This window comes from Chinchilla lanigera, unplaced genomic scaffold, assembly GCF_000276665.1.
Source record: "Chinchilla lanigera isolate Chin_1 unplaced genomic scaffold, ChiLan1.0 scaffold00142, whole genome shotgun sequence".
Classification (NCBI taxonomy): domain Eukaryota; kingdom Metazoa; phylum Chordata; class Mammalia; order Rodentia; family Chinchillidae; genus Chinchilla; species Chinchilla lanigera.
In genome coordinates this window covers 500,287-527,243 of record NW_004955543.1, presented here as the reverse complement: position 1 = coordinate 527,243, position 26,957 = coordinate 500,287, and the positions used below count along the sequence as shown (strand labels likewise).

The 26,957-nt window shown below is 47.2% G+C and overlaps 1 protein-coding gene across 7 annotated transcripts; it reads left to right on the top strand.

The window, feature by feature from the left end:
• Positions 1 to 26,904, top strand: Gripap1 (GRIP1 associated protein 1). 7 transcript variants are annotated; one of them, XM_005411298.2, is made up of 26 exons: positions 1 to 61; positions 2,074 to 2,140; positions 2,279 to 2,340; positions 3,622 to 3,648; positions 4,420 to 4,527; positions 10,115 to 10,265; positions 10,955 to 11,139; positions 11,309 to 11,356; positions 11,984 to 12,015; positions 12,108 to 12,155; positions 12,290 to 12,389; positions 13,781 to 13,858; positions 14,056 to 14,148; positions 14,799 to 14,933; positions 16,763 to 16,858; positions 17,074 to 17,286; positions 17,416 to 17,529; positions 18,939 to 19,016; positions 19,120 to 19,215; positions 19,337 to 19,393; positions 19,502 to 19,601; positions 21,096 to 21,226; positions 24,268 to 24,390; positions 24,524 to 24,617; positions 25,382 to 25,536; positions 26,359 to 26,904. In XM_005411298.2, the coding sequence occupies exons 1-26, from the start codon at positions 20 to 22 to the stop codon at positions 26,449 to 26,451; spliced, it is 2,526 nt and encodes an 841-aa protein (XP_005411355.1). In that variant the 5' UTR covers positions 1 to 19; the 3' UTR covers positions 26,452 to 26,904. The 7 variants fall into 7 exon arrangements, with proteins under 7 accessions (XP_005411355.1, XP_005411359.1, XP_013363609.1 ...); XM_013508155.1 differs by lacking the exon at positions 1 to 61 and adding an exon at positions 381 to 449; XM_005411297.2 differs by lacking the exon at positions 1 to 61 and adding an exon at positions 1,465 to 1,746.
• Positions 26,905 to 26,957: the final 53 nt, after the last annotated feature.

Genomic DNA, 26,957 nt, shown 5'->3' with positions numbered 1-26,957 from the left:
GGGGGGAGGGGGGAGGAACATGGCGCAAGCTCTGTCTGAGGAGGAGTTTCAGCGGATGCAGGTGCAGCTTACTGTGGGGTAGCCCACCGTGCTAGGCAATTAGGAGCGGGAGAGGTCCTACCGCCATCTCTGAGAAGGAGTTAGTTGGGATGGACCTTGAGTCTCAAGGGTTGGTTTAGGGAATGGAAACTGAGGTTCAGAGTGGCGAGACTATTGGGCTGCGATAGTGTTTGTGTTCTGAAGGTTGGATTCTGTTTGCCTTGTAGGCGGGGGAGAGCGTCCTTGAGTAGGTGATATCTGACTCAGACCCGGGGGGACGTGCCCTTTGCGCTTGAGTGTGGAGGTATCCCGTCGGTGGATGACCATAACGTTGGGCTCTGAAGGAAGGAGATCCTGACAGGGCGAAACCATTTTGTCTGGAGAGGAAGGAAGCGGGAGTTTGCGTCATGGTGGGGGGAGCCTTTGAGAGGGCAACACCATTAGCGGGTGGGAGGTGGGAGGTTTGTGGGAGGTACCACGGTGCCCAGGAGTTGGGCAGAGACCCCCGGTGTGTTCCGGGGAGGTGGCGAGCCTGTGCCTCTGGTGGTGGGGGACCCTAAGGGGGGCGGTGCCGTTAGATGATCAGGGTTGATCCCATTAGGCCAAGAAGGCCCGGAACGGGTGATACCATAACTCCCCACTGTGGGGAGGAGCAGAGCGCGCGCAAGTGTTACCTTAGGGCTGCGTGGAAGAGAAATCCCTGGACTTTGGGGATACTTTGACCACTTGAGTCCTTTGCGGGGGCTCTCAGCCTGTGTGAAATGCCGTAACATTCATCATGAGTGGGTCTTTCTTGAGAGTTCCTCCCTGGGGGGAGACTTTGAAACCGGGAGACGCTGCGTCCTGGGGGTGGAAGGGAGGAACTGGTATCATTGGGCCGTGAATGGGGATGTTATGCGGGGGATGCTAAGAGCTGGCCCGAGCGAGGCCTTTCACTGGAGAGACCCTGAAGGGGGTGGGTCATTCCAGTGGATCATGACTAGCAGATCTTGTGAGAGGTGAGGAGGGGGCTTGAGTAAGGAAGATCGACTCCACTGGGTTCTTTTGAGCAAAGATTCCAGGCGGGAGGGGAAAGGTTGTTCCAGTTGGACCAGGACTTAAAAGAGACCAGTCACTGGGTCCCGGGGAAGACAAGGGTAAGGCCTTGAGCAGACCATCAGAGGGAGAGCGTGGAGGTTGGTGCTTTGATAGGGAGAGGAAGGCCCTGGTAGCGTAGGTGACAGTGAATGGGTCTGAGATGAACTAGCCTCAGGGCTCTCCTGGGCTGGTAGAGTGGAGTGTGCTGTTTGAAATGGCCCATATTTCACTTCCCCTTGATTTTTTTTTTTTTTTTTGAGACAGAGTCTCAATATGTAGTTCAGGCTGGTCTTGAACTCACATGGCCCAGGCTGACCTTAAACTCACGGCTATCCTCCTGCCTCAGCCTCCTTGAACTCATGGCAGCCTCCTGCCTCCACCACACCCGGTTTTCCCTTGATTCTTGAAGAGTGTCTAGACATGTTCTGTGAATTGTGGGAGTAGCAGGGCTCTAAGAGGTGCCCTGATGCAATGAAAGTTGAAGAGGTCAATACCAGACCCTTTCCCTTGGAAAAGAGGTAGGACGGCAATCTTATGTCCCATGCCCGCAGGGTCTTCTAGTCTGTATAGGACAGTACTCAGTGTATGAAGAGGTCAGCCAGGATGAGGAGGAGGAAGTTCGTCCTGTGGGTAAGGAGAATTACGGAATGAATGTGAACAAGAGTGACTGGATCAGCCCTCTGCCATGGGCTGATGGCTTGAGTGCAGAGTAGATTGGAAAGTGGGGAGATGAAGTGGTGAGGCTGCCAGGGTTGTAAATGGATCTGGAGAAGGTGGGCCAGGGGCTTGGTCCTGGCGGCTCATTTAGGATATAGTATGCACAGGTGAGAAGGAGTGCTGAGAAAGCACATGGAGGGTGGCCATCCAAACCGAGGGCTTAGGGGCTTGGTACCCTCATGGTTGAGTGTAGGAGTGCTTTCCTGATCAATTCTGTTCCCTTCTGTGTTTCCCCTAAAGGCTCAGCTCCTGGAACTCCGGACGAACAACTACCAGCTTTCAGATGAACTACGCAAGAATGGTGTTGGTGAGCCAAGGGGTTCTCATTATATGGGAGTGGGTTTAAAGAACAGAGGGCAAGGTTTTACCTCAAAGGCCTGGCCAGAAGACCCTTCGGCTCCTTGCCATTGCCAGAGACTGAGATTCCCTGCTTTCTCCACACTAGAACTTGCCAGTCTTCGCCAGAAGGTCGCCTACTTGGATAAGGAGTTCAGTAAAGCTCAGAAGGTACCTCCCTCCACTCACCTATCCACCTGTTCCTTTGTCCCCTCTACCTATCTGACTCATTTATCTACCCAGTGAGCACTACAGTGACCAGACATAATGTTACATGCTGTTTTCATGGAGTCACTTAAAGACTTCTTAGGAAGGCTAAGGGCAATTCCAGCACTAGGGAGGAGGATCGAAGCCATTTCAAGGCCAGCCTGAACTACAAGTGATACTTTGTCTCAGGAAAAAAAAGAATTCTTATGGAAGTCTCTTATTTTGCTAATTTTCCTAATTCTGCTTACTTATAATTTTTTTTGTCTTTTTGTCCTTTTTTTGTCTTTTTGAGACAGGGTCTCGCTATGCAGTTCAGGCTGGCCTTGAGCTCACTTTGTAGCCCAGGCTGGCCTCAAACTCACAGCAATCCTCCTGCCTCAGCCTCCTGAGCGCTGGGATTACAGGCATGTGCCACCATGTCTGGCTTTAATTTACGCTGAACTTACTCTGATTTCAGTTAATTACTCATTCTTATATACTGACTTTTAATTAAGTAGTCAAATCTATCAGTAAATCTGACTTGAATCTGCCGCTCACCCTGAAATTACACTCCTGCCATGTGCTTCAACCTTCCATACCATTCCTCTCCTGTTGCTAAAATGAGACCAAATCTTCTCAGTTCCTTCAAAGATCAGATAGAATGTAATCTGCTAGGCCCCTCAAGACATTTGAGGTCCTCCTTTGTCTCTGTTCACTGCCCTGCTCTCATGTGTATCACAGTTCTAGATAGGTATCACTTGCTAGATAGATATTTGTTGGATAGAGGAATACAGAAAGCAGAGAATCTGGCAGTCAGGACACAGGGCTTCTCTTTGTAAAGTTGTTGATTCCCAAAATCTGACTATGTTCTTGGCTACCCAGCAGGCAAGCAGCAGTTTCCATCGTTGCCCGAGATTAGTTGTGTTTGGATAGATGTAGCAATGAAGCCACAAATTTTGTGGGTTTGGCCAATCTGCCTATAAAGGCTTACGCCAAAACCAACCCCCTCAAGCCAACCCCCTCAAGAGTGTAGAGGAAAGGATAATTTCTGTGTGCTGTGACATTGTGGCAGGATTCTCATTCCTTCACTCACTCATTCCATCATTCCTGTGGGCTCCAAATTGTCATGGAAGTCCTGAAGTTGCAGATGCTTCTGTTGCACTTTTGTCATCATTGTCTTTCCTTAGCAGTTGCCACAGTTGTCTCCATATCCTACTGAGAGTCCATCTGTGTTTACTTTAGCTCTCTTCCCACTTCTCCCTGTAGGCACTGAGCAAGAGCAAGAAAGCTCAGGTAAGGGGGCCCCTGGTGGGTGAAGGTGTCTTAGTGGGGATATTTCTGTGGTGGGATCTCCTTGTACTGGTCTTTCTTTCTCTGTGTGTGCCGTTGCATCCATGACTTCCTCATTGCCATGTGTTTCTGTGTCTGTCTTTGTCTTCCTGTGTTTGCCTTGCACTCTGTGCCTCTCTCTGTGTATCTTTCTCCCTTTATCTCTATCTGTCCTCTGTGAGTCTCTGTCCCTATCTCTGTCTTCCTGTTTTTGACTTATCTCCCCAACCTGTTTCTATCTCTGTCATCATTTTTCTTTTCTGTGTTTCATTTCCAATTCCTTGTTTCTCTCTCCCCCATTCGTCTATCTCTTCCTGACTCATTTCTTTCCCTGACTCCTTCTCTTCCATCTGTTCTGTTCTTTCTCTGTTGATTTTTCTCTGTTCCTGTCTTCCTGTGTTCTCTTTTTCTTCTTCTGTCCTGGTCCCTCTCTCCTTTCCCATCTTGCTTCCATTCCCTGTCTCTCTCTGCTTCTCTTCTCTCCTATGATTATCTTCCCATCTTTCCCCTCCTATTGCCTCCTCTCTCCCCCTCTGCACTTTCTCTCTACTTCCTGTTTCTGCCTTCTCATCTCTGTCTCATTTTATCCCTTCTGGTTTGTTTTCTCTTCTTTTTTGCCTTATTCTCTGTACCCTGTGTTCTCTCCTTCCTGTGTCATTTTCTCCCTCTTTCTTTTTCCTATCTCCCTGTCTTTTCTGCTTCTGTTGGAGTCCTAACCCATGTCTGCCACTGCAGGAAGTCGAAGTACTGCTGAGTGAAAATGAAATGCTTCAGGCAAAGCTGCACAGCCAGGAAGAAGACTTCCGTTTGCAGAACAGCACACTTATGGCTGAGTTCAGCAAGGTACTGGTGCCTGGGATAGATGAGGAGGGAGCGGGAACGGGGCATTTGTGTGTTTGTATGTGTGTGGGGTTGGGACTGTGTAGGCCAGTGCTGGCAAACCTACGGCACACATGCTACAGCAGGCTGTTTATATCATTGAAAGTGCTAAAAGGTTTGCCATCACTGACTTAGGCTGGAGCTGACAGCAGCAGAGAGGGTGATTGGACAGGGTTTGGCTCTGTGACACTGTCCGCGGTGCTGAAATGTGTCCTGGACTGCTGCTACACAACAGTGATTTGACAGATGGGATCATTCACTGTGGTGGGATTAGAAGATTTTTAAGCATTGAGGTTGGCTGATTCCTGGCCAAGGCACTCCTTTCTTTTTTTTTTTTTTTGAGTTTCAAATTTCCATATGTATAATTTGGAGCTGGTGCTGTGGAGCCCCAAGGCCTGGCGGGGTGGGGGTGGGGGGTTGTTAGATAAAGTTCTTACACTTTTTTTTGTTTTGTTTTTGTTTTTCTCCAGTACCGGGAACCGAACTCACGACCTTGCACTTGCCAGGCAGGCGCTTTTTGCCGCTGAGCTAAATCCCCAGCCCAAGTTCTTACACTTAATATGGGATGGAAAAATGTTTAAGCTGCTTCCCTTTTCTCTTTCTTCCCTTCATTTTTACATGAGTTTGGGGTTCTACTTCCAGATTATTCATCCTGGATTGGTATATTCTATCTCCTCCCTGATTTTAGTCCTGGCTCTTTTTTAGTTCAGTCCTTTTTTTTTTTTTTTTTTGGGTCTAGCGACTCAAACTCAGGACCTTGTGCTTGCCAGGCAAGCGCTGTGCCACTGAGCTATATCCCCGGCCCTTCTTTTTTTTTTGTCTTTTTGAGACAGGGTCTCGCTATGCACTTCAGTCTGGCCTTGAGCTCACTTTGTAGCCCAGGCTGGTCTTGAACTTGCAACAATTCTCCTGCTTCAGCCTCCCGAGTGCTGGGCTTACAGGCATGCACCACCACACCCGGCGGTTCCCCGGCCCTTCTTTCTTCAGTCTTTTTTTTTTTTTTTGTCTTGGTTCTTTCTAAACCTACTGGGCAGTTAGAACACCATCTTTTTGTTCATTTATCTATTTTCTGTTTCCATGGTCAATAACTGTTTAAGTTTTCAGTGTGTTTTAAGGAAAAAAAAGTTCTTTGGCTGCAAAAATGGGTATTCAAAAGGCTCTACCTAAGAATATAGCACATAAGACATTTTTTAAAAAACCTGTAAGTGGGCTGGGGATACAACTCAGTGGCATAAGTGCCTCCCTGGCAAGCACAAGGTCCCAAGTTCAATTCCTGGTACCAAAAACAAACAAACAAGAAAAAGAAATAAAAAAACTGTAAGAGAGATGGCTCAGCTGCACAGTGCATGCCTGGCAAGCTCAAGGTCGTGAGTCCTGTTATCAAAAAAAAAAAAAAAAAACCCAGTAAGACAATCTTCTTTTAAATTAAATTTATTGGTACATTTTAGGTATACGTATGGGCTGGGGATGTAGCTCAGTGGTACAGTGCCTGCCTGGCAAGCACAAGGTCCTGAGTTTGATTCCCAGTACCAAAAAAAAAAAAAGCATAGTGATTACATTCATTATAGGGAATTTGTACCTGTACATGATATAACTTGATTCTTTTTTTTCATCCCCCTTGAACCCCTCTTCTCCTCCCTATTTACAAAAGCTTTGTTTCCATTTTTTCTTTCTTTTCTCATCATTTTTTTTTTCTTTTCCTTCCTTCCTTTCCCCCTCCCTGCTCTCTAGTTGCCCTTCCCATATGGACATTTTCTTTCTATTTCACAATATCTGTTTATACATTTTGGTCCTCAATAAGACAATCTTTAAACAGGTACAGTACCAGGAGAGGCAGTTTAGCAAGCAGTACACTGAGCCAGAAAGTCTAGATTAAAATCTTGGCTGTACCTTTTACTAGCTGTAACCTTGAGCAAGTCACTTAACCTGCCTTTTTCTTGGTTTCCAAATGTTTAAAATGATAATGATAATAGCACCTGCTTCACAGGCTTTTATGATGATTAACTGGGTAAATAGTCACTTATATCAAAGCCTTGCATGTAGTATTAGATGTGGAAGTGTTAGCTACTGATATTTTCCTTTTACTGTTTCATTTTCTGTATAAAATATTTACTTATTTATTTATTTGTACCAGGAATTGAATCCAGGGCCTTGCCACTGAGCTATATCCCTGGCCCTTCTTTTTTTTTTTTTCCTTTTGGTATTTTTGAGACAAGGTCTCACTATGCAGTTTAGGCTGGCATTGAGCTCACTTTGTAGCCCAGGCTGGCTTGGCCTCAAACTCGAAATGATCCTCCTGCCTCAGCCTCCCGAGTGCTGGGATTTCAGGCATGTGCCACCACACCCAGCCCTTGGCCCTTCTTCTTTGATCTGGGATCTTGCTAATTTGTCCAGGCTGGTATCGAACTAATGTGCTCAAATAATCTTGCTATTTCAGTTTCCTTAAGTAACTAGGACTACAGACATGCACCATTACATCCAACTTTTCCCTCTAAAATATTTTTTGACACATTTTTTGCATTGCTAGGGATTAAACCCAGGGCATTGTACATATTAGGCATGTGCCCTACCACTAAACTACAACCATAGCCCCTGGCTATCAAATTTTTTAAAACTTCAGAAAGGTGCCAGCCATGGTGGTGTATGCCTGTAATCCCAGCACTCAGGAGGCTGAGGCAGGAAGATTGCCACAAGTTCCAGGCAGACCTGGCTACATAGTGAGTTCAAGGCCAGCCTGGACTACATAGCAAGACCCTGTCTCAAAAAAAAGGTCCAGAAAGAGGTAGGGGTGTAGCTCAGTTATAGAGTACATGCTTAGCATATATAAGGCCTTGGGTTCAATTGCTTTTCTCATCTGTGGTCTTCTCACTTCTAGTTTTCTCTATTTTTTTTTTTTTTGTCTTTTTGAGACAGGGTCTCGCTATGCAGTTCAAGCTGGCCTTGAGCACACTTTGTAGCCCAGGCTGGTCTTGAACTCGCAATGATCTTCCTGCCTCAGCCTCCTAAGTGCTGGGATTACAGGTGTGAGCCACCACGCCTGGCTAGTTTTCTCTATTAATCCAGTCCACAAAGGTTTCCTCCTTACCACTCTTTTTTCTTTTTTTTTTTTTTTTTGGTGTTTTTGAGACAGGGTCTCGCTATGCACTTCAGGCTGGCTTTGAACTCACTTTGTAGCCCAGGCTGGTCTTGAGCTCACAGTGATCCTCCTGCCTCAGCCTTCCAGGTTCTGGGGTTATAGGTGTGCACCACCACACCTGGCCAGAGAAGGCATTCTTTGATAAATCTAGCTCATGTTTCCCTACATCACCCCGGGACAAGCACTGGACTCTTAAGTGTAGAGACTTCATAGTCCTGTTTTTACTCATCCCATGTGCTGTTAGAAATACTCACAAGAAGACCTAGGGTAAAAGCTGCTCCTTCCTCAAATAATTATTGAACTTGTGCTCTGTGCTCTGTGTTCTAGAAATACAGTTGTGAGCAGCACAGAATAGTCTCCACTCTCAGGTAACTTATATTCTACAGGTGGGATGGGGAGAAGGATATAATATAGTAAACAGATAATAAACCAGGCACATTCTTGTACTCTCAGCTGCTTGGGAGGCTGAAGTGGGAGAACCATGAGATCAAAGATGGCCTGGGCAAGTTAGTGAGACCCTGTCTCAAAATAAAGCACCAAATAATAGTAGTGATAATGGACATTTATGTGGGATTTTCTGTGTCAGTTCCTGTTTGAAATGCTTTACACTATTCATTTAATCTTTGTAACAAGTCTGTGAGTCTGTTTTCGTATTTGTATGTAACAGGTTGAGAAAAGTAAGACCCAGGGAGATACAAGCAGTTTTTCCCAAGGTCATCTGGCTTGTAAATGGCACAGCAGAAATTTGTATCGAAGTAGACTTGTTTCAGAATTTGTGCTGTGACTGTGATAAAATAAAAGTTGTGATTAATGCTTGGTGAGAAAGAAATGAACATAATTCTGTTACAGAATACTAGAATTTATATGTTAAGCAATACTACTATTTTTTTGGTGGTGTTGGAGATGGAACCCAGAGTTTTGCACATGTTAGGCAAGCACTGTGCCTCTGAGCTACACCCCAGCCCAAGAGATACTGCTTTACAGGTGACGTCAGCTGGATGTGGTGGTGCATACCTGTAATCCCAGCACTTGGAGGACTGAAGCAGAAGGATTGCAGCAAGTTTGAGACCAGCCTGGGCTACATAGTAAGACCCTGGCTTGAAAAAAAAGAAAATAAAATAAATAGAACATCTAAGCAGAGCACTAAAAGATGCAGAGAAGATGCCAGTCATGTAAAGAACTGGATGGAAAAATGATGCTTTATTTTTGGTTGGTTGGTTGGTTGGTTGGTTGATTTTTTTGAGACAGCTCTTGCTCTGTAGTTCTGATTGGCCTTGAACTCACTGTGTACACCAGGCTGGCCTCAAACTCATGATCTTCCTGCCTCAGCCTCCTAAATGCTGGGATTATAGGTGTCTACTACCATGCCTGATTAGAAATAATGTTTTGAGTAGAAAATATTACAGGCAGTTGGGCGTGGTGGCACATACCTTTAACTCCAGCACTTGGGAGGCTGAGGATCAAGGCTAGTTCCTTCTCTGAAGAACTGTGAGTTTGAGGCCCGCCTGGGCTACAGAGTAAGTTCAGGAGCAGCCTGAACTGCATAGTGAAACCCTGTCTCACAAAGACAAAAAAGAGAAAATATCCCAGGCAATGCAAATTCTCTGTGGGTCTCAGTATTCTCATCTGAAAATTGGGACGAGATTATTTTAGGATTGCTATGTGAACTATACTTGAGCCAGGAGGTAAGCAGGGGGCTGGCTTAGTGTTTTGGTTTTTTTTGTCTTTTTGAGATAGAGTCTCGCTATACATTTCAGGCTGGCCTTGAGCTTACTTTGTAGCCCAGGCTGGCCTTGAACTTACAGCGATCCTCCTGCCTCAGCCTCCCGAGTGCTGGGATTACAGGCATGAGCCACCACACTTGGCTAAGCTGGCTTGGTTTTATTTGCATTGTACACCTCTCCAAGGCCAAGGGCAAGCAAGGCAGTAACTATAGGCAGTGCTGAGCCTGAAAATGCCTTGAAAGTTGTCTGTGGCACCTGGGCTGAGAGGGAGCTCCCCACAGACTGCAGGACAAGTAGGGTGCTGACAACTTCCTGATGTGTCAGGTCTGGGATTACATGTGAGAGGTCTGGAGGAGGCAAGGAGAAAATTGTTCTCATCCCTTTTTGAACTCTGCCACTTAAGAGATGCATGAATTTGAAGTTGTTTAACATCTCTGTGCCTCAGTGTCCTTTTCTATAAAGTGTAAGAGCACCTATGTCATTAGAATTCTTATGGTAATTAAATGAATTATATTTTTTTTTGGTACCGGAAATTGAACTCAGGACCTTGTGCTTACCAGGCAGGTGCTTGCATGGCTGAACTATATCCCCAGCCCTATTAAATGAACTGTAAACTGCATAGCCAAGTGCTATGAGTATTTCACAAGTATTGTTCTGATTCACTGTTTCTTTGTTACCTCTTTCTGCTTAGCTCTGCAATCAGATGGAGCAGCTGGAGCAGGAGAATCAGCAACTGAAGGAAGGGGCTGCTGGAGCAGGGACAGTCCAAGTGGGCCTCCATGTGGATGGGGAACTATTGAGACTGCAGGCAGAGAACACAGCCTTACAGAAGAATGTGGCAGGTACATGAGATTTCAGGATTTGAGGAGAGCATGAATGTTCAGGCTGGCCTTAAGCTCACTTGTCCTCTCAGGAGAAGGAGAAGGGCTCAAAGTGAGGCTTGGCCTTGCTGTGAACCAGTATGTGGCCTTGGGGAAAACCATTTCTCCTCTCTGAGTGAACCTGTATTCATGTATATAGTGTATAAAGATGTCTGCCACCTGGAAGATGATAGTAAAGAGGGCTATCATTCTGCAGTTCATGGCCTGGTACCTAACACATACTAGAGAGCAGCAGCATGAATGTTATAAATGGAGAAAGTGAAGGAATGAGCAGTGGGAAGATTCTGAGCCCAGATTGTAAATGGGGGCTAGGATGAAGCTGAGAGAGCTTGGTGGAGTGTGGGAAGGTCCTGATGTATGGACCTTTGGTGAGCAGCTGGGGCTTTTTGGTGGCGGTTGCTAGTTCTGTGATTGAGTAGAACACTTGGTAGAATGTGGGTGGGAGTTGGAGGTTACAGGAGGGATTCAACTGTAAGTAGGGGGTAGAACATGGTAAATAAGAGGTTGATAAGGCTTAAAAGATCTGTGAAAGGCGTTGGTAGGATATGGGATAGGAGACCTGGTAGGTCAAGGCTAGTTCCTTCTCTGAAGCATGGCTGGGGACTTCAGAGACTTCCTCATCTATCATAGATCCTTGTTCTACTTATCAGCCCTGCAGGAGCGCTATGGGAAAGAGGCCAGGAAGTCCCCAGTTGTCAGTGAGGGCCAAGGGGAGCCTGCAGGGAGCCTGGCCCCCACTGTCCTGACCCCCATGCCATTGGCAGAGGTAGAGCTGAAATGGGAAATGGAGAAAGAGGAAAAGAGATTGCTGTGGGAGCAGCTGCAAGGCTTGGAGGTAAGCCTGGGTCTATTGAGGCTGGGATGCTGGGAGGCAGGCAGATGCCCTGGCTCTGCCTATGGTTCCATGAAGATATCTGTGACATCACCATTTTGTGGGCTGAGGGAAGGGATGAGGGAGGCGGGTCCTTGCTAACAACAGACCCGTGCGTCATCTTCCCCTGCAGAGCTCAAAGCAGGCTGAAACATCCAGGCTGCAGGAGGAACTTGCTAAGGTGGGGCTGCCTGGTTTTTTCTTGACAGAGCAGAGGGGTGTTGTGCCTCTTTAGGGCCTCAATTTTATCATGTATGAAGTGGAGAGACACATCTCAGAATTGCTTTCAATATGGAACAGGCCAATACAGCCCCACTCTACCTTATGTATGGCAGACCCCAGCCCCTTTCATCTCCTCCCAGTTTAGCCCATTCATTCATTCATGCAAGCTTTACAGACCCCTGGCTCTTATCTTAGAACTCAGAGGCCCAGTGATGGAACAGGCAGTCAGAATCTTGCCTGCCAGGCCTCCCAGCCTAGCCATTCTATGAACTGGCCATTAGCCACTATTTGGGGGGGTATAAATTGTCACCTTTGGAATCTAGGTGGTGATAAGATGCCAGTACTGCTGGCCAGCTGGGCAAGCAAAGTACTTTATCCTTCTGAGACTCAGTTTCCCCTTCCTAAAAGTGGTAGCACTCACTTTTCAGGGCCTTTTTGAAGATTACACAGGATAACTTATGTAAATCTTGACTTCCAGGAAGGACTCAGTAAGAAGTATCTGTGTATGTTAAATTTATTTTTGTCTTTATTAATACTATCCTCACTGTTAACATTTGTTTGCACCCCTTCCTTCCTTATCCTCCAGCTCTCTGAGAAACTGAAAAAGAAACAAGAAAGGTACATTTCTTTTTTTTCCTAGGCGGTTTGTGGGTCTAGAGGTAAATGGACTTGTGAATCTGATCCATCTATGTCTGTCTTTCCATGCCCAGTTTTTGCCGTCTGCAGTCTGAGAAGGAGACACTGTTTAATGATAGCAGGTAACTTCCGGGGTTGGCAGCACTGGTGGACAGATGGAACTGTGCTCAGCAGAATTACCTGAAGACCACAGGGTCTGAGCCTCTGAGACTGAGACTGAGACATGCCCTGTGCACTGTGTCCCTGTCTCTCCTAGGAACAAGATCGAAGAGTTGCAACAGCGGAAGGAAGCGGATCTCAAAGCCCAGTTGGCTCGCACCCAGAAGTTACAACAGGAACTTGAGGCTGCCAATCAAGTGAGGGGGGCCGGGTGCCCAAGATCTCCAGGGTAGGGATGGGGCTGGCAGTCTGAGGAGGTCTGAGGTCCATGGAGGCTGACTGAAGAGTCTTAGATTTCCTGCGTTGGAAATAAAGGGACTGGATGGGTCTAGACCCTCCAGAATCTAGGGAAATGGGAGTTTAGAAGCTCCGAGAGCCCTTCAGAGTTGGGATAGGAATCTGGGAGTCAGATCCTGGGGCTGAGAACTTGGGAGATTGATCCAAGTTTCCAATTTTTGTCAATCTGAAACTTCCACTGGGTACTGAGACTAAGAATTGGGGTGAATATCAACTCTCGGGGCTGAGTGATGTTGAGGTGTATAAGGACTAACTCTGAGACTCAACAGGCGCCAAGGACCTGGAGGATCTATAGATAAAAGACATTCAAGGGTGAGACAGTTGGGGCTGGAAGTGGAGTGCATTTGAGACCCTCAGGGTCTGAGTAGGGGCTAGTTTGGGCTGAGATCTAGGAAGTAGGATTATGTGGGCTCTGGGTGGTCCTGAGACACCTAGGGGCAGTGAAGAAAAGGCTGGTCAGTGTGAGACCTCCAGAGGCCAGAGGAAGTCTAGGTGGGTCTGAGGCTCCTTAATGTCAAGGGCTGAGTGACTTTAAAGCATCTGGATTTCCCCCAGAAGAGATAAATCCGAGGTCCCTTGAAATGGAGAATATGGTCGTGTATGAGTGTAAGGCCCCTGGAAGCTGGAAACATGGGGCTTGGGACAGGAGTCTGGGTAAAACTGAAGGCTCTGTGAGCTGGTGGTGAGCTGGGCCTGAGGAGTCCCAGCGACGGGGGGCCAGAATGATAAGTGGGGTGCTACATTCTGAGACTTGATCTAGGAGCTGGAAACTAGAAGACTGTATGAGTTTGAGATTGCTAGGGTCTAGGACTAAGCTTGTATGGATCTAAGACTCTTGGGAGCTCAGGACATGGGGATAGAGTGTGCTTGCAACCGCTAGTGGTTGAGGTCAAGTCTGGAAAGCTGTAATACCTGGGGGCTGACCACATTTGAGGTCCCTGGGGACTAGGTATATGTAACAATCCTGGGGCTCTTGTGCTGGAATCTAAGTAAGTGCAAGCCCTCTTTCTGGTGGGGGATAAGGGAGTTTGAGCCTCCCAGGAGCTAGGGCCGAGAATTAGGTATGTCTGAGATGCTTGGAGACTGGGACAGAGGAGGCAAGTATGTCTGAGGCTCCTGTGGGTAAGGACCTGGAATCTGGGTGTACCTGAGGTCCCTGATGTCTAGTCAAAGACTCACGGGTGCTGAGGACATACTCTTAGGCCGTCAGAGAGGGAGTCTGTATGGTTCTGTGCGCTCCAGGGGAGGCTGAGGTCTCAAATGAACTCCCCTGACTTCTTGGTCCTTACAGAGTTTGGCAGAACTAAGAGATCAACGGCAGGGGGAGCGCCTGGAGCATGCAGCAGCTTTGCGGGCCCTACAGGATCAGGTATCTTGTACTGGATGGGCTCAGGAAGCTGAGGTTGAGGTTGGGGGCCACCTGCATGGGTACTACTCAGCAAGGCCCCAGGGGTCTTACTTCTCCTAGTCCTGTTCTGTGTGTCTGTCTCCTTTCTTTCTTGGCTGTGGGTAGGTCCTGTCTCCCTGTTCTGGCCCCACTCTCACCCGTCGTGGGGGTGGGGCCAGGTGTCCATCCAGAGTGCAGATGCGCAGGAACAAGTGGAAGGGCTATTGGCTGAGAATAATGCCTTGAGGACTAGCCTGGCTGCCCTGGAGCAGGTACAGGACATCTGGGAGCCCTTGCTGACCCTCCCCATTCCCTTGTCCCCCTCTTTTTTCTAGTCCACATTTGGGCAGGGTGATCTGGACCCCATGCTGTTCTTTGGCCTCTGTGTTTGCTTCTCCTTGGCTTTCAGCTGCCTTCTCTCTGGCCATTCATCCCTGCTTTTCTAGCATTCTAGTTTCTCTCCAGTAAAGTGCATGTGTAATCTTAATTGCATACTTACTGTGTTCTATCTGTCTCTCCATCCATCTTCCTATCTCTGTTTCTATGTAGCCAACTCCCAGATCAAGATGTAGAGCATTTTCAGTACCCAAAAAGGTTCCCTTACCCCTTCCAGCCAATACTTCCCAGAAGTAACCATTATTCTGACTTTAACAACATAATTTGTTTTGATTATTCTTAAACTTCATATGATGCTCTTTGTCTCTGGCTTCTTTTTGGTGCCATTGTATGTGTGAGGTTTATCCACATGTAGCACAGGTCTGCACTTTGCTCACTGTGGAATTGTGTTGCACAGCATTTCCCTCAGTGTTTTCTGTTTTCCTACCTTTCTTTATACCTGTCTCCAGGAACTGGGAGGCCTGTGCCCTGATGCCTGGGCCCTGCATCCCTTTACTCTATTTCCCATCACCATCACCTTCTGCAGATCCAAACAGCAAAGACACAAGAACTAAATGTACTTCGGGAACAGACCACTGAGCTGACAACTGAGTTACAGCAACGGCAGGCCGAGTACGAGGATCTCGTGGGACAGAAAGATGACCTCAACTCCCAGCTCCAGGTGACATGTCTGACCCTGTGCTGTCTCACAAGTTCCCTAGAACTGACTCAGTGGCGTCCCTGTGTTGTTCAGTGGAAGACTGGAGTTAGAAGGACCTAGATGCCAGTCTGGTCCCTAATTCTTATTAGTACTGATATGTTCTGGGACAAGTCATTTTCCTACTCTGAGACTGAGCTACTTCAGTTAGAATATGCACTGTGATTCCATAATACTGGCTGAGTATCCTTTATCCAAATGCTTGGGATTAGAAGTGTGTCAGATTTTGGAATGTTTGCATATACTTAATGAGGTGTCTTGGATAAGATCAAAGTCTAAACACGATGAATTCACTGTTTCTCTTTGTTTTTTTTTTTCTTTTGATTTTTTTTTTCTTTTTTTTCTGGTACCGGGAATCGAACTCACGACCTTGTGCTTGCCAGGCAGGTGCTGTGCTGCTGAGCTAAATCCCCAGCCCCTTCATTGTTTCATATATACTTTATACACATAGCTTGAGGTGTTTTATTTTTTTTTTTATTTTTTATTTTTTTGGAGACAAGGTCTCACTGTGTAGCTCAGGCTAGCTTTGAACTTACTATGTAGCCCAGACTAGACTTGAACTCTCGGTGATCCTCCTGCCTCAGCCTCCCAAGTGCTGGGATACAGGCGTGTGCCACCACAGCTAACTAGCCTGAGTATATTTATATTTTTTTCAGTACTGGGGTTTTTTTGTAGTACCAGGACCTTCACATTAAGCTAACCTCTAGCACCCTGCACCCTTTAATTTTTTTTTTTTTTTGTCTTTTTGAGACAGGGTCTCACTATGCAGTTCAGGCTGGCCTTGAGCTCACTTTGTAGCCCAGGCTGGCCTTGAACTCGAAACAATCCTCCTGCCTCAGCCTCCTGAGTGCTGGGATTGCAGGTGTGCGCCATCACGCCTGGCTTTTTCTATTTTTTTTTTCCCCCTTTAAATTTTGACACAAGGTCTTGCTAAGTTGCCCAAGCTGAACTCTTAGTTGTGATACTCCTGCTTCAGCTTCCCTACATGTACCTGCATTTTGATTATAAACTATCACAGTAAGTCAGATGTGGAATTTTCCACTGTAGCATTGTGTGGGTGCTGAAAGTTGCAGGCTTCAGATTGCAGATTTTCAGAGGAAGGATGCTCAACTTGTAAGAAGCAGAATAACAGTGGATTAAGTGAGACAGAAGTTTAGTTATCTCTCTTGTAAAACTCCAGGTAGATTGCTCAGGAGTAGTATGATGACTATCCATCACTATCACCAGTGACCCAGGTTCTCTTTCCATTACTCTTCAGCCACTTTCAACTTAAGACTTATTATATCTTGGTATCCAGGATGGTTGCTCAAGTTGCTGTACCATTAAATTTGTATTCCATCTAGAAGGAATGAGAAAAGTGAGCATGCCCCTTTCCTTTAACATCATAAGCTAAGTTATGCCACTACTTCCCCAAAACAGAAATTAATCACACAGCCACACTTAAGGAGGAGGGCCAACTACAAATTCTATTGGTAAATCGGGCATGGTGGCCCATGCCTGTAATTCTAGCACTTGGGAGGCTGAGGCAGGATGATCACTACAAATGTAAGGACAACCTGAGCTACATAGTTAGTCCAAGGCCAGCCTGAACTACACAGTGAGACCCTGTCTCAAAGAAAGAATTCTATTGGTAAGAAATAGGAGATAATAAATACTGGGGAAGCAACTAACAATGTCTGCCATTTCCATCAGAGATTGAGATCATAATCACGTTGTCGGGGAAGGGAAGTGGTCTACCAGAAGTGTTACATTTACTGGGGTTCTTTGTCACACTTATCCCCTTTTGGCATTAGGAGTCACTACGAGCCAATAGTCGGCTGCTGGAACAACTTCAAGAAATAGGGCAGGAGAAGGAGCAGTTGACTCAAGAACTGCAGGAGGCTCGGAAGGTGGGACCATGGGAGAGGAGAGGGATTGGCCCAGTCCAGTGGGCTGAGGGGGAGGTGATATGACTAAATCTGTGGGAATGGGAAGGGGAAGAATGTGAGCAGTTCCATGGGGCTGGGAGAGAGTGGAGTCTGGCTAGTTCCTTGGGCATGGGGACAGGGTGCTGGGCCTTCTGGTGTTGGAAAGGAGGTTGACTAACTACCCTCCTGGCCCCCAGAGTGCTGAGAAGCGGAAGACCATGCTGGATGAGCTAGCAATGGAGACACTGCAGGAGAAGACTCAGCACAAGGAAGAGCTGGGTGCAGTTCGACTCCGCCATGAGAAGGAGGTGCTAGGGGTGCGCGCCCGCTATGAGCGTGAGCTCCGAGAGCTGCATGAAGACAAGAAACGGCAGGAGGAGGAGCTCCGTGGGCAGATCCGGGAAGAGAAAGTGGGTAGATGGCAATACCCTTCCTCCTCCAAAACCTGGGGACCACAGCATTGCAAATGGGCCAATGGGTAACATATGTGAGGTGCCTGTTTTCAGGCTGCCTGACCTGTGGTCATATGTTCCCTCCAGGCCCGGACACGGGAGCTGGAGAATCTTCAGCAGACAGTGGAAGAACTTCAAGCTCAGGTACATTCCATGGATGGAGCCAAGGGCTGGTTTGAGCGGCGCTTGAAGGAAGCTGAGGTGAGTTGGTGGTGTGTGGTGAGGTACAGAGGCTGCTTATGTGGCATCCATGTCAAACCATGGGAACAGAGGTGGTCAGGCCTGGAACTTCCTGAGATGTCTTGAAATTGGTCATATCTTCACAGTCCTCCTGCTCAACAGAAGCCCTCTGGAAGGGTCTAGGGGGTAGCCAACAGATAGGGCAGAACATCAGGTGTGCAGGGCTCTCTGGCTTTGTGCAGATTTGAAAAGTCACCTTTTTCTCCTGGAACTATAGTTCTATCAGGAAATTATTGTGATACACTTTATATATATATCTATATATATATCTATATCCATATATTTATATATATTTTTTGGTACCAGGAATTGAACTCAGGACCTTGCACTTGCCAGGCAGGTGCTTATGCCACTGAGCTGTATCCCCGGCCCTACACTTTATATTTGAACAGGATATTACCATTTTCAAGCCAGGCATGGTGGCACATGCTTGTAAGCCCAACACTTGGGAGGCTAAGGCAGAAGGATCGCTGAGAGTTTGAGGCTGGCCTGGGCTACATAGTGTTCAAGGCCAGCGTGAACTATATAGCAAGACCCTGTCTCAAAAGACAAAAAAAAGGATATTACCATTTTCTGGAAAACGTACGACAATACATAAAAGGAAATGTCATGTAGCAGTGATGGACACAGACTGGAGCCAGTTGTTTGTCTGAGTTTAAATCCTAGCTGGGCCACTTTCTTGCTGTGTGGCCATCAGGCCTTGAGCAAGTTATCTGATCCCTGTTGTGACCAGTCTTTATGTTTGGTAGAAAAGGAATAGAAATAGGGGCTTGGGATGCACCTCACTCATAGAGTGTGTGCTTAGCATGCATGCAGCCTTGGGTTGAATCCAGAGCAGCAAGAAAAATAAATAAATGGCTACAGTGTATGTATTATAGAAGATTAGTTAATATATGTAAAACTCTTAGAGAACATTCTTGGCATGTAGTGTTATGTTTTGTTAAATAAAAGAAAATGTAGCCGGGTGTGGTGGCGCACACCTATAATCCCAGCACTTGGGAGGCTGAGGCAGGAAGATCATTGGGAGTTTGAGACCAGACTGGGCTACAAAGTGAACTCAAGGCCAGCCTGAACTGCACAGGGAGACCCTATCTCAAAAAGACAAAAAAGAAAAAAAAAAAAAAAAAAAAAAAAAAAAAAAAAAAAAAAAAAAAAGGAAAGAAAGACAATGTAATTGCAAATTTAGATTTCCCATGTGAATGGCATAAGTTCACATGTGACATTTCTGCATATTTCTGCCTAAGAGCATGTAGTGTTTCCTGCAAGTTTTTTTCTGTGTGCCCAGAGGGCCCTGCTATAGTCCCTTACACCCTTAACTGGGCACGATGTCTTCCGGGGGGCTATGGCCAACTGTGGGATCTGTTTCATAGGAATCCTTGCAGCAGCAGCAGCAGGAACAAGAGGAAACCCTCAAGCAGTGCCGGGAACAGCATGCTGCTGAGCTGAAGGTGCCTCTCCTATGATAGTGTTTCTCTCTTTGGATACCAGTGGGCCCTCAGGGGAGGACAGAGGCTTCCCATCCTGTGGCCTGAGCTGCTCTGTGCTTGGCAGGGCAAAGAAGAAGAACTACAGAGTGTGCAGGATCAGCTCCAGCAAGCCCAGGAGGAGCGAGATGGCCATCTGAAGACCATTAGCAGTCTGAAGCAGGTGAGTGGTCCCTCAGTGACCCCTGGCATATCCCTGGGTCTCAGCGTGCAGCGTGGGGCAAGTAGGGGGCACTCTGCAGGCAGCTCTGGCACTTGCCATATATGTCCTTTGTACCTCATAGGAGGTGAAGGACACGGTGGATGGGCAGCGGATCCTAGAGAAGAAGGGCAGTGCCGCGGTAAGAATGGGAAGGTGTCCAAGCACAGCCCCCTCCGGGCCAACTCCGCTCCCCTTCCCTGTGGGTCCCCTGGGCCTCAGCCTTTAACTTTGCCTTGTCTCTCCATAGCTCAAGGACCTTAAGCGGCAGCTGCACCTGGAGCGGAAACGGGCTGACAAGCTGCAGGAGCGGCTGCAGGACATCCTCACCAACAGCAAGAGCCGCTCCGGTGAGGCATGAGGGCAGGCAGCATGGGCTGTGGTGCAGGGCAGCCAGGGTCCCACCGCCTTGTACCCCTCAGCCCTGTCTTCACCTCCTCTGTCCCTCTTCAAGTCTGGCTGTGTGACCTGCTCTCTGCCTGTCTCATTTCTGTTTCTCTCTCTCTCTCTCCACACTTTTTCTTTCTATGTCTCTATTTCCTTTTTGCTGTGTCTCTTATTTCTGTCTCTGCCTCTGTATGTCATTTTGTTTTTTCTTTCTTTCCTGTGTATCTGCCTTAATCTCCTCCCTGCTTTCTTTTTTTCAGCTCTCTCCTTTTTTCCTCCTCACTTTTTCCTCTCTCTTTATCTCTTTCTGTCTTTTTCCTGTCTTTCTCATTCTGTGTTCCATCGCCCACCACTCCAACGTACATACATCTGTACCTCACTTCTTGTTTCTATATCTGTTGGGTCCACACTCCTTTCTATAAACCCCATGTTTTAAGTCCAAGGTCTGTGATACGAAACCCCCTCAGTCACTGCCCTCTAGGAGCTCATGGTCGCACTAGGGAGACAGACTTCCATGCAGGTAGCAACACTGCTGTTTTCATTATACAGCAAATTCAGTCCATTGTACTTCCACCAGTTAAAGCAGAAGATGGGACACAGACACACACACACATACACAGTTGCTGCTCCCCTTTTTTAGTTTGGGGTAGCCTGCAAATACACTGAAAGGAGTAAGATGCCAGTAATGGTTCTGGTTTGTCTCTTAGGTCACAGATTCAAAGAAAACTTGCTCCTTTGTCCCCCAACTCAGGCTACTTATGGAACCATACTCAGCCATAACTCTACCCTTGTGGTGTCATCCCTTCCCAACACCCAGAAGCACCTAGCTGTAAGAGCAGCATGATGTAGCAAAACTGGATAGACCTCTCAAGTCAGTTTCTCTCTGCAGTATTCAGTCTCCTGAAGTAACTTCTCTATAACAGGAATTTTATTTCTGTTTTCTTGCATATTAATATAAGAAGCATGAAATAGATTAGAACCGTGTATCATACATTCTCCTTGTCCATTAGATGGAACTAAGATCTAGGTGCAGGGTTACAAATTTGTCTCCATCTTTTTGCTCTCTTCTGCTCTGACCATGTCTTTCTCCAGTCTCTCTGTCTGTCATCTGCCTTGGCTTCCTGTCTCTGGGATTTTCTCTTCACGTGGGTGTGCCCATGACCTCTCCACCTGTCTGTCTTCCTGTCTCCTTATCCTGACCTGAGTGCTTATTTCAGTTGAGGCACGTGTTCCCTCCTCACCCTCTTTCTCCCAGCCTCTCCCACTGTTCACAGAGACAGCTCCTTTTTCCATTAGTCTTTTTCTGTCCTCCTGTGTACTTCTGCCTTTCCCTATGCCCGAGTTTGTTTCTTTGCCTCTTTCCATTTCTGTCAGATCTATTTCTGTTTCTTCCTGCCAGTTTCTGCATTGGGACCCAAGGGGATTGGGCTCAGGTTTCTTTTCCCTCCACTGCCCAGGCCTTGAGGAGCTGGTTCTCTCTGAGATGAATTCACCAAGCCGGACCCAGACGGGGGACAGCAGTAGCATCTCCTCCTTCAGCTACCGGGAGATCTTACGGGAGAAGGAGAGCTCAGCTGCTCCAGCCAGGGTAAGGGACAAGGAACAGGCTGTAGCCCTGCTTTTCCCACCCCAAACTGGGGTATCCCCTCTTTCCCTCAGTTACAGCCAGCTACTTGAGTCTACCACTAGTATTTTCTCTCCTTTTTTTTTTCTTGGTACTGGACTTTGAACCTAGGGCCTCATGCATGATTAGCATACACTCTACCACTGAGCTATAGCTCCAGCCCATCACAAGCATTTTCTTGTCAGCCTCCCCTCAAGCTCATCAACTTAGCTTCATATTGCTACATGGGGACAGCAAATCATTCTCTCTTTCTGGCCCTGCTTCATCATCTGCCGGCTCATTCTACCTTTTCTGGCACCGTCAAGTATATGGCTTGTAGTAAGTGTACCATCCATGTGAGAGGTTCCTTTCTCCAGCTTATACCTATCACTCATTATTATTGCTATTTGTCATGATAGCTTCCTTACCAGCCACTTTTATTTGGAAGTAACATTTCTTCTTATTTCATAAATAGTATCTGTACATTGTAGAAAAAAGTAATTTTTTGGTATTGGAGATTAAACCCAAGGCTTTCACAATGAGCTATATCTCTAGCCCTTTTTTTATGTTCTATTCTGAGACAGAGTGTTAAGTTGACTGGCCCAAACTGGCTCAAACATGTGATCCTCCTGCCTCAGCATCCTAGAATTACAGGTATGCACCACAACATCCAGCTTGTAGGAAAAAAAATTACAAATAAGCAAAGATTTAAAAAACTTAAATATTCCAAATCCCAGCACTTAGGAGGCTGAGGCAGGAGGATGATCAGTCTGAGTCCGATGCCAGCCTGGGCTACAAAGTGAGTTCAAAGCCGCCTAAACTGCAAAACTCATCTCAAAAAAAGACTAAAAAAGAAACCTTGGGGGCTGGGGATTTAGCTCAGCGGCAAAAGCGCCTGCCTGGCAAGCGCAAGGTCGTGAGTTCGGTTCCCGGTACCGGAGAAAAACCAAAAAAAAAAAAAAAAGAAACCTTAAATATTGCAAAAAAATCACATTCTCACTATTCAGAGATCACTCTTATGAATACTTAATTCAGACCAAGTGTAGTAGTGCATACCTGTAATCTCAGCACTCAAGAGGTTGAGGCAGGAGGATTGTAGGTTAGAGGCCAGCCTGAAAAATAAGACCCAGCCTCAAAAAAAAAAAAAAAATCAAATGAAAGCCAGACATGGTGATGCAGTCTTGTGTTTCCAGACCACTGAGAAACTGAGGCAAAAGGATCCCAAGTTCAAGATCTGGGTAACTTAGTGATTTAACAAGACCTGTCTCAAAAATAAAAATAAGTAAAAAGGGCTAGTGATGTGGCTAAGGGCAAAGACCCTGGGTTTGAGTCCCAGTGCCACAAAAGTGAATGTTGAATTATTTTAAGGCCAGGGGCATAGCTCAGTGGTAGAGCACTGGCGTAGCATTGCATAAGGCCCTGGGTTCCATTCCTAGCACCATACACACATAAGAGTAAAAGAAGGAAAGAGAGAAATTTGTAGTTAACATTTTTAACCAGTACAACCACTGGTTTGAACCACTGGTTGTACATACATGACTGTCCCATCAGGAGGCTTGTACTACTGGTACAAATGGATCTAATCACTTTTCTTGGTCTTTTTACTGATAAAGTTAATAAAATGTCACTCGATGGCACAGTCATGCATGTACCACTGGTGGACAAGCCACCCAGCAACAAGACATACAAATTACAGCCCCAACATGAATGTGTTAATGCCCTTACGAATCTCTCTTTTTAAAATATAAATGAGCCGGGCGTGGTGGCGCATGCCTGTGATCCCAGCACTCAGGAGGCTAAGGTGGCGGTAGGATTGTTGTGAGTTCGAGACCAGCCTGGGCTACAAAGTGAGCTCAAGGCCAGGCTAAACTGCACAGGGAGACCCTGTCTCAAAAAGACAAATAAATAAATAAATAAAATATAAATGCGGGCCAGAGATATAGCTCAGCGGCATAAGCACCAGCCTTGCAAGCGCAAGGTCCTGAGTTCAATTCCTGGTACCAAATATACATTTATATAAATGAGCCGGTTGTGGTGGCACCTGCCTGTAATCCCAGTACTTGGGAGGCTGAGGGAGGAGGATTGCCGAGAATTCAAGACCAACCTCAGCTACACAGTGAGTTCAGGGTCAGCCTGAACTGCATAGTGAGACCCTGTCTCCAAAAAAATAATAAAATAAAACAAAATGTAAGGGCCGGGGTGGCACAAGCTCCTGCCTAGCAAGCACAAGTTTGATTCCTGGTACCAAAAATAAAAATAAAATATAAATGAGTAATCCCAGTACTTGGGAGGCTGAGGCAGGAGGATCACCACGAGTTTGAGGCCAACCTGAACTGCATAGTGAGACTCTGTCTCAAAGAACAAACAAAAAACCCCCAAAATGAAAACTTAAATGAGATTGAGTAACCTGTTTTTATTCATGTGATTTCTCAATTTGGCAAATTTTCATCTCATCTCATAACTTGACATTAATCACATTTTTCTGGTTGGTCTCAAAATGTCTTTTTTTCCCAATTTTTTTATCTTTAATTTTTATCCAAAATGTCTTTAACCCTAACCCCAAAATATTTTTAATGGCTGGTTTTCTGAAAACCAGTGTTCGGTTTCAGAGAACATGTTGTACCTGGTTATTTTCTGTCCTTGTGTCATTGTGGTCCCTTTTTTCCTGACACCAACTTGTGGATTAGAACAGCTCAGTTGACCTGCAGCAAATGTTCAACCTTTTGGATTTTTCTAGTAGATTTTTCCACTGGCTTTCGATTGTATCATTTTGCTTGTTCTGCTCTCACCTCTGTTTCCTGTCAGCTAGAAGGTAGATCTCATTTGCTAATGGATGTCCCTTAATCCTGTCACTGAGGCTCTCCACTTCCCTTTCGGCCACAGGGAACATGGTCTCTAAGGGTGCCAGGACTGGCCAACAGCGCCAGCCACAGGACCCCGACTCTCCTACCTCCCTCCAACCCTTCTCCTGGCTGGGATAGGCTGTGCTGAGCCAGGGGCTGGCCTCTCTCTCCTTTTTCCTGCAGTCCTTATCCAGCAGCCCTCAGGCCCAGCCCCCTCGGCCCGCAGAGCTGTCAGACGAAGAGGTGGCTGAGCTCTTTCAGCGGCTGGCAGAGACACAGCAGGAGAAGTGGATGCTAGAAGAGAAGGTGCTGTCTGTCTGCCTGCTCAGCCCCTCTTGAAGTGCTCTGGTGGGCAGTGAGGTGGGGGTCTGGCTGTGCCCTTCGTCGTGGGTGAACATGTATCATTGAGAGGCCTAAGGTGGGCTGGGCCATCTTGCAGGTAAAACATCTGGAGGTGAGCAGCGCCTCCATGGCAGAGGACCTTTGCCGGAAGAGCGCCATTATTGAGACCTATGTCATGGACAGCCGGATTGGTCAGTGCCCCCTCCCCAGCTCTCACCCGCTTCACCTGCCCGCTTCCATTGTTCTACACTGTGGCTTTTCTCCTCTTGGAACTCACCAAAGCTGCTGACAAGACCACAACCCCCGAAGGGGAGAGCAAGGAAGCTCTCTGTCTTTATCTCGCTTCCTCTTCCTCTCTGTGGCTCTGTCCTCTCCATTGTCTAGTGGGTTCCCTGAGCTTTTCCATCTCTTTTATTCCTCCTCCTCTTTCAACCCCCTTTCCTCTTCCTCTCTCCCTCTGTCTTTCCCCTGTGTCTTTTTCCTGCCTCTTTTTTTCACCCTCTCTTGCTATATCCTTCTGTGTATATTTTTGTTCTTTTATCTTCATCCCTTTTGGGGTTCTTATCACTTCTCCCTGGCCTTCTCTTCCTCTCCTACCCATCTCCCACATTATCTTCCCTTTTCTTGCTCTTCTTTTGTGCTTTTCTTTCAAAACCTTCTCCTCTCCCAGATTTTTCTTTATTAATCTGAACAGTACCACTGACATGTGCTGAGGGTCTGCTGTGTGCTGTGTGCTTTGCATCCAGCTGTATGCATTTTTCACCCCTAGGTATTGAGCTAGACATTGTCCCTATTTCTTAGGGTCATATGGCTAGTAAGGGATACAACTGGGTTTCACATGTTGAAGCCTCCACCCCCTACATAACATGGCTTCTCTCCTCCCTCTCCTGCTTTGTTCCCCTCTTTTCTCCTCTGGCTCTGCCGAGGGGGTGGTGCTCAGCCTGGGCCCTTGCAGATGTGTCTGTGGCAGCAGGCCACACAGACCGCAGCGGGCTGGGCAGCGTCCTGAGAGACCTGGTGAAGCCTGGCGATGAGAACCTTCGGGAGATGAACAAGAAGCTGCAGAACATGCTGGAGGAGCAACTGACCAAGAATATGCACTTGCATAAGGCGAGTGTGGCCTACCAGCCTACCCATCTGTCCATGCAGCTACCTTCCTCTCCAGCCACACAGCCTGCGGGTCATCTGCCAGTCCCCCAGCCTTTGTCCACCCAGTCATCCCCCATCTGTTTATCCACCATGTTTTCATGGTTTCATCTTCCAGTCAGCTTATTATTCAGTTTTTCACTCTTCCCTTTGGCCTTGTACCCACTCACTTGTCCATCCATACACGAAGTCACCCAACCATCTACCCATCTGTTTGTCTATCCACCCTATTATATGCCCATCAGATCATCTCCCCCAGGTGCTCCACCCATTTCCTGATCTGCCGTTCTCTCTGTTCATCCGTTACACTTTGTCTTACCTTTCATCCACCCAACCTGTACCCTGTCTACCTGTTGTCCTCCCTCTGTCCTCTGCACAGTTCATGTATGCACCTATTTGCCTGCCATGTCCACCCACACATCTGTTTGCCCACCCCGCTACCCAAATACTCCCCCTTCTCTGGGGGAGTCATAAAGGACTCAGCCCTGGCTCCTGCGTTGGAGAAGCAAGCTCATATTTAGTAGAAGAGAAGGTGGCAAGGGTGACCGTAACAGGTGACCCAACCCATCTCCTTAGCTCCAGAGACTCCTTGTGCATCCTTGAAACTTCTCTGTGCCCAACCCTTTGTTGGGGCTTCTGTGAACTTCTCTGAGTACTTCCTGTCCCAGGCCAGTCCCCGCTGGGCACTGACTAGTGGGCTGAGAAGATTACAGATGGCACCCAGGTTTGGTGAGGGAATTGTCTCTGCCCCCTACTCTGACCCCTGTTGGCTTGTTTGTTTCTTAGGACATGGAAGTTCTGTCCCAGGAAATTGTGCGGCTCAGCAAGGAGTGCGTGGGGTCCCCTGACCCTGACCTAGAGCCAGGAGAAGCCAACTAAAGATCTACAGGCTGCACCCACTCCTTTCCTTTCCCACCCCCCAGGATGCCAGTCCCTTGGGCTGTGGTGGGAGAACGGGCTGATACCAAAACCTAGTAGTTCGGGAGGCTGAACATGGAAGTGGCGAGAGGCCTGGTGGCTGGCGTCAGTGGCCCCGTCTTAGGGCAGAGGCCCTTTGGGGAGTAGGCATCTGAAGGGAAGGGGCAGGGATTTCTTCCTCGTCTCAGCCCTGATTACCAGGGTCTTCTGCCTTCATCTCTGCATGAGCTCTCCCAGAGACCAACTCTTTTTTTATTTTAATTTATGTTTGGAAGCCTGGCTACTCTACATTTGGGATTGGGGATGTTGGGTGGGGGCACGGTCTGTGTTCAGCGTTCAAGCATCATATGTGTGTGTGCGTGTGTGTAAAAGCTGTGCAGCCAAAATACCATCTGGCCAGACAGGCCCACCCACCGACTGTCTGTTCTCATTCTTTTCAATCAAGAGGGATGTGCTGGGGCTGGCGG

Excerpts from the sequence above, each read along its gene's own strand:
- Gripap1 (XM_005411297.2), top strand. The coding sequence starts at position 1,702 with ATGAAGAGGTCAGCCAGGATGAGGAGGAGGAAGTTCGTCCTGTGG. Across the intron at positions 2,141-2,278 it reads ACTACGCAAGAATGGTGTTG|AACTTGCCAGTCTTCGCCAG; the intron begins GTGAGCCAAGGG and ends TCTCCACACTAG. Across the intron at positions 16,859-17,073 it reads AACTGCAGGAGGCTCGGAAG|AGTGCTGAGAAGCGGAAGAC; the intron begins GTGGGACCATGG and ends CCTGGCCCCCAG.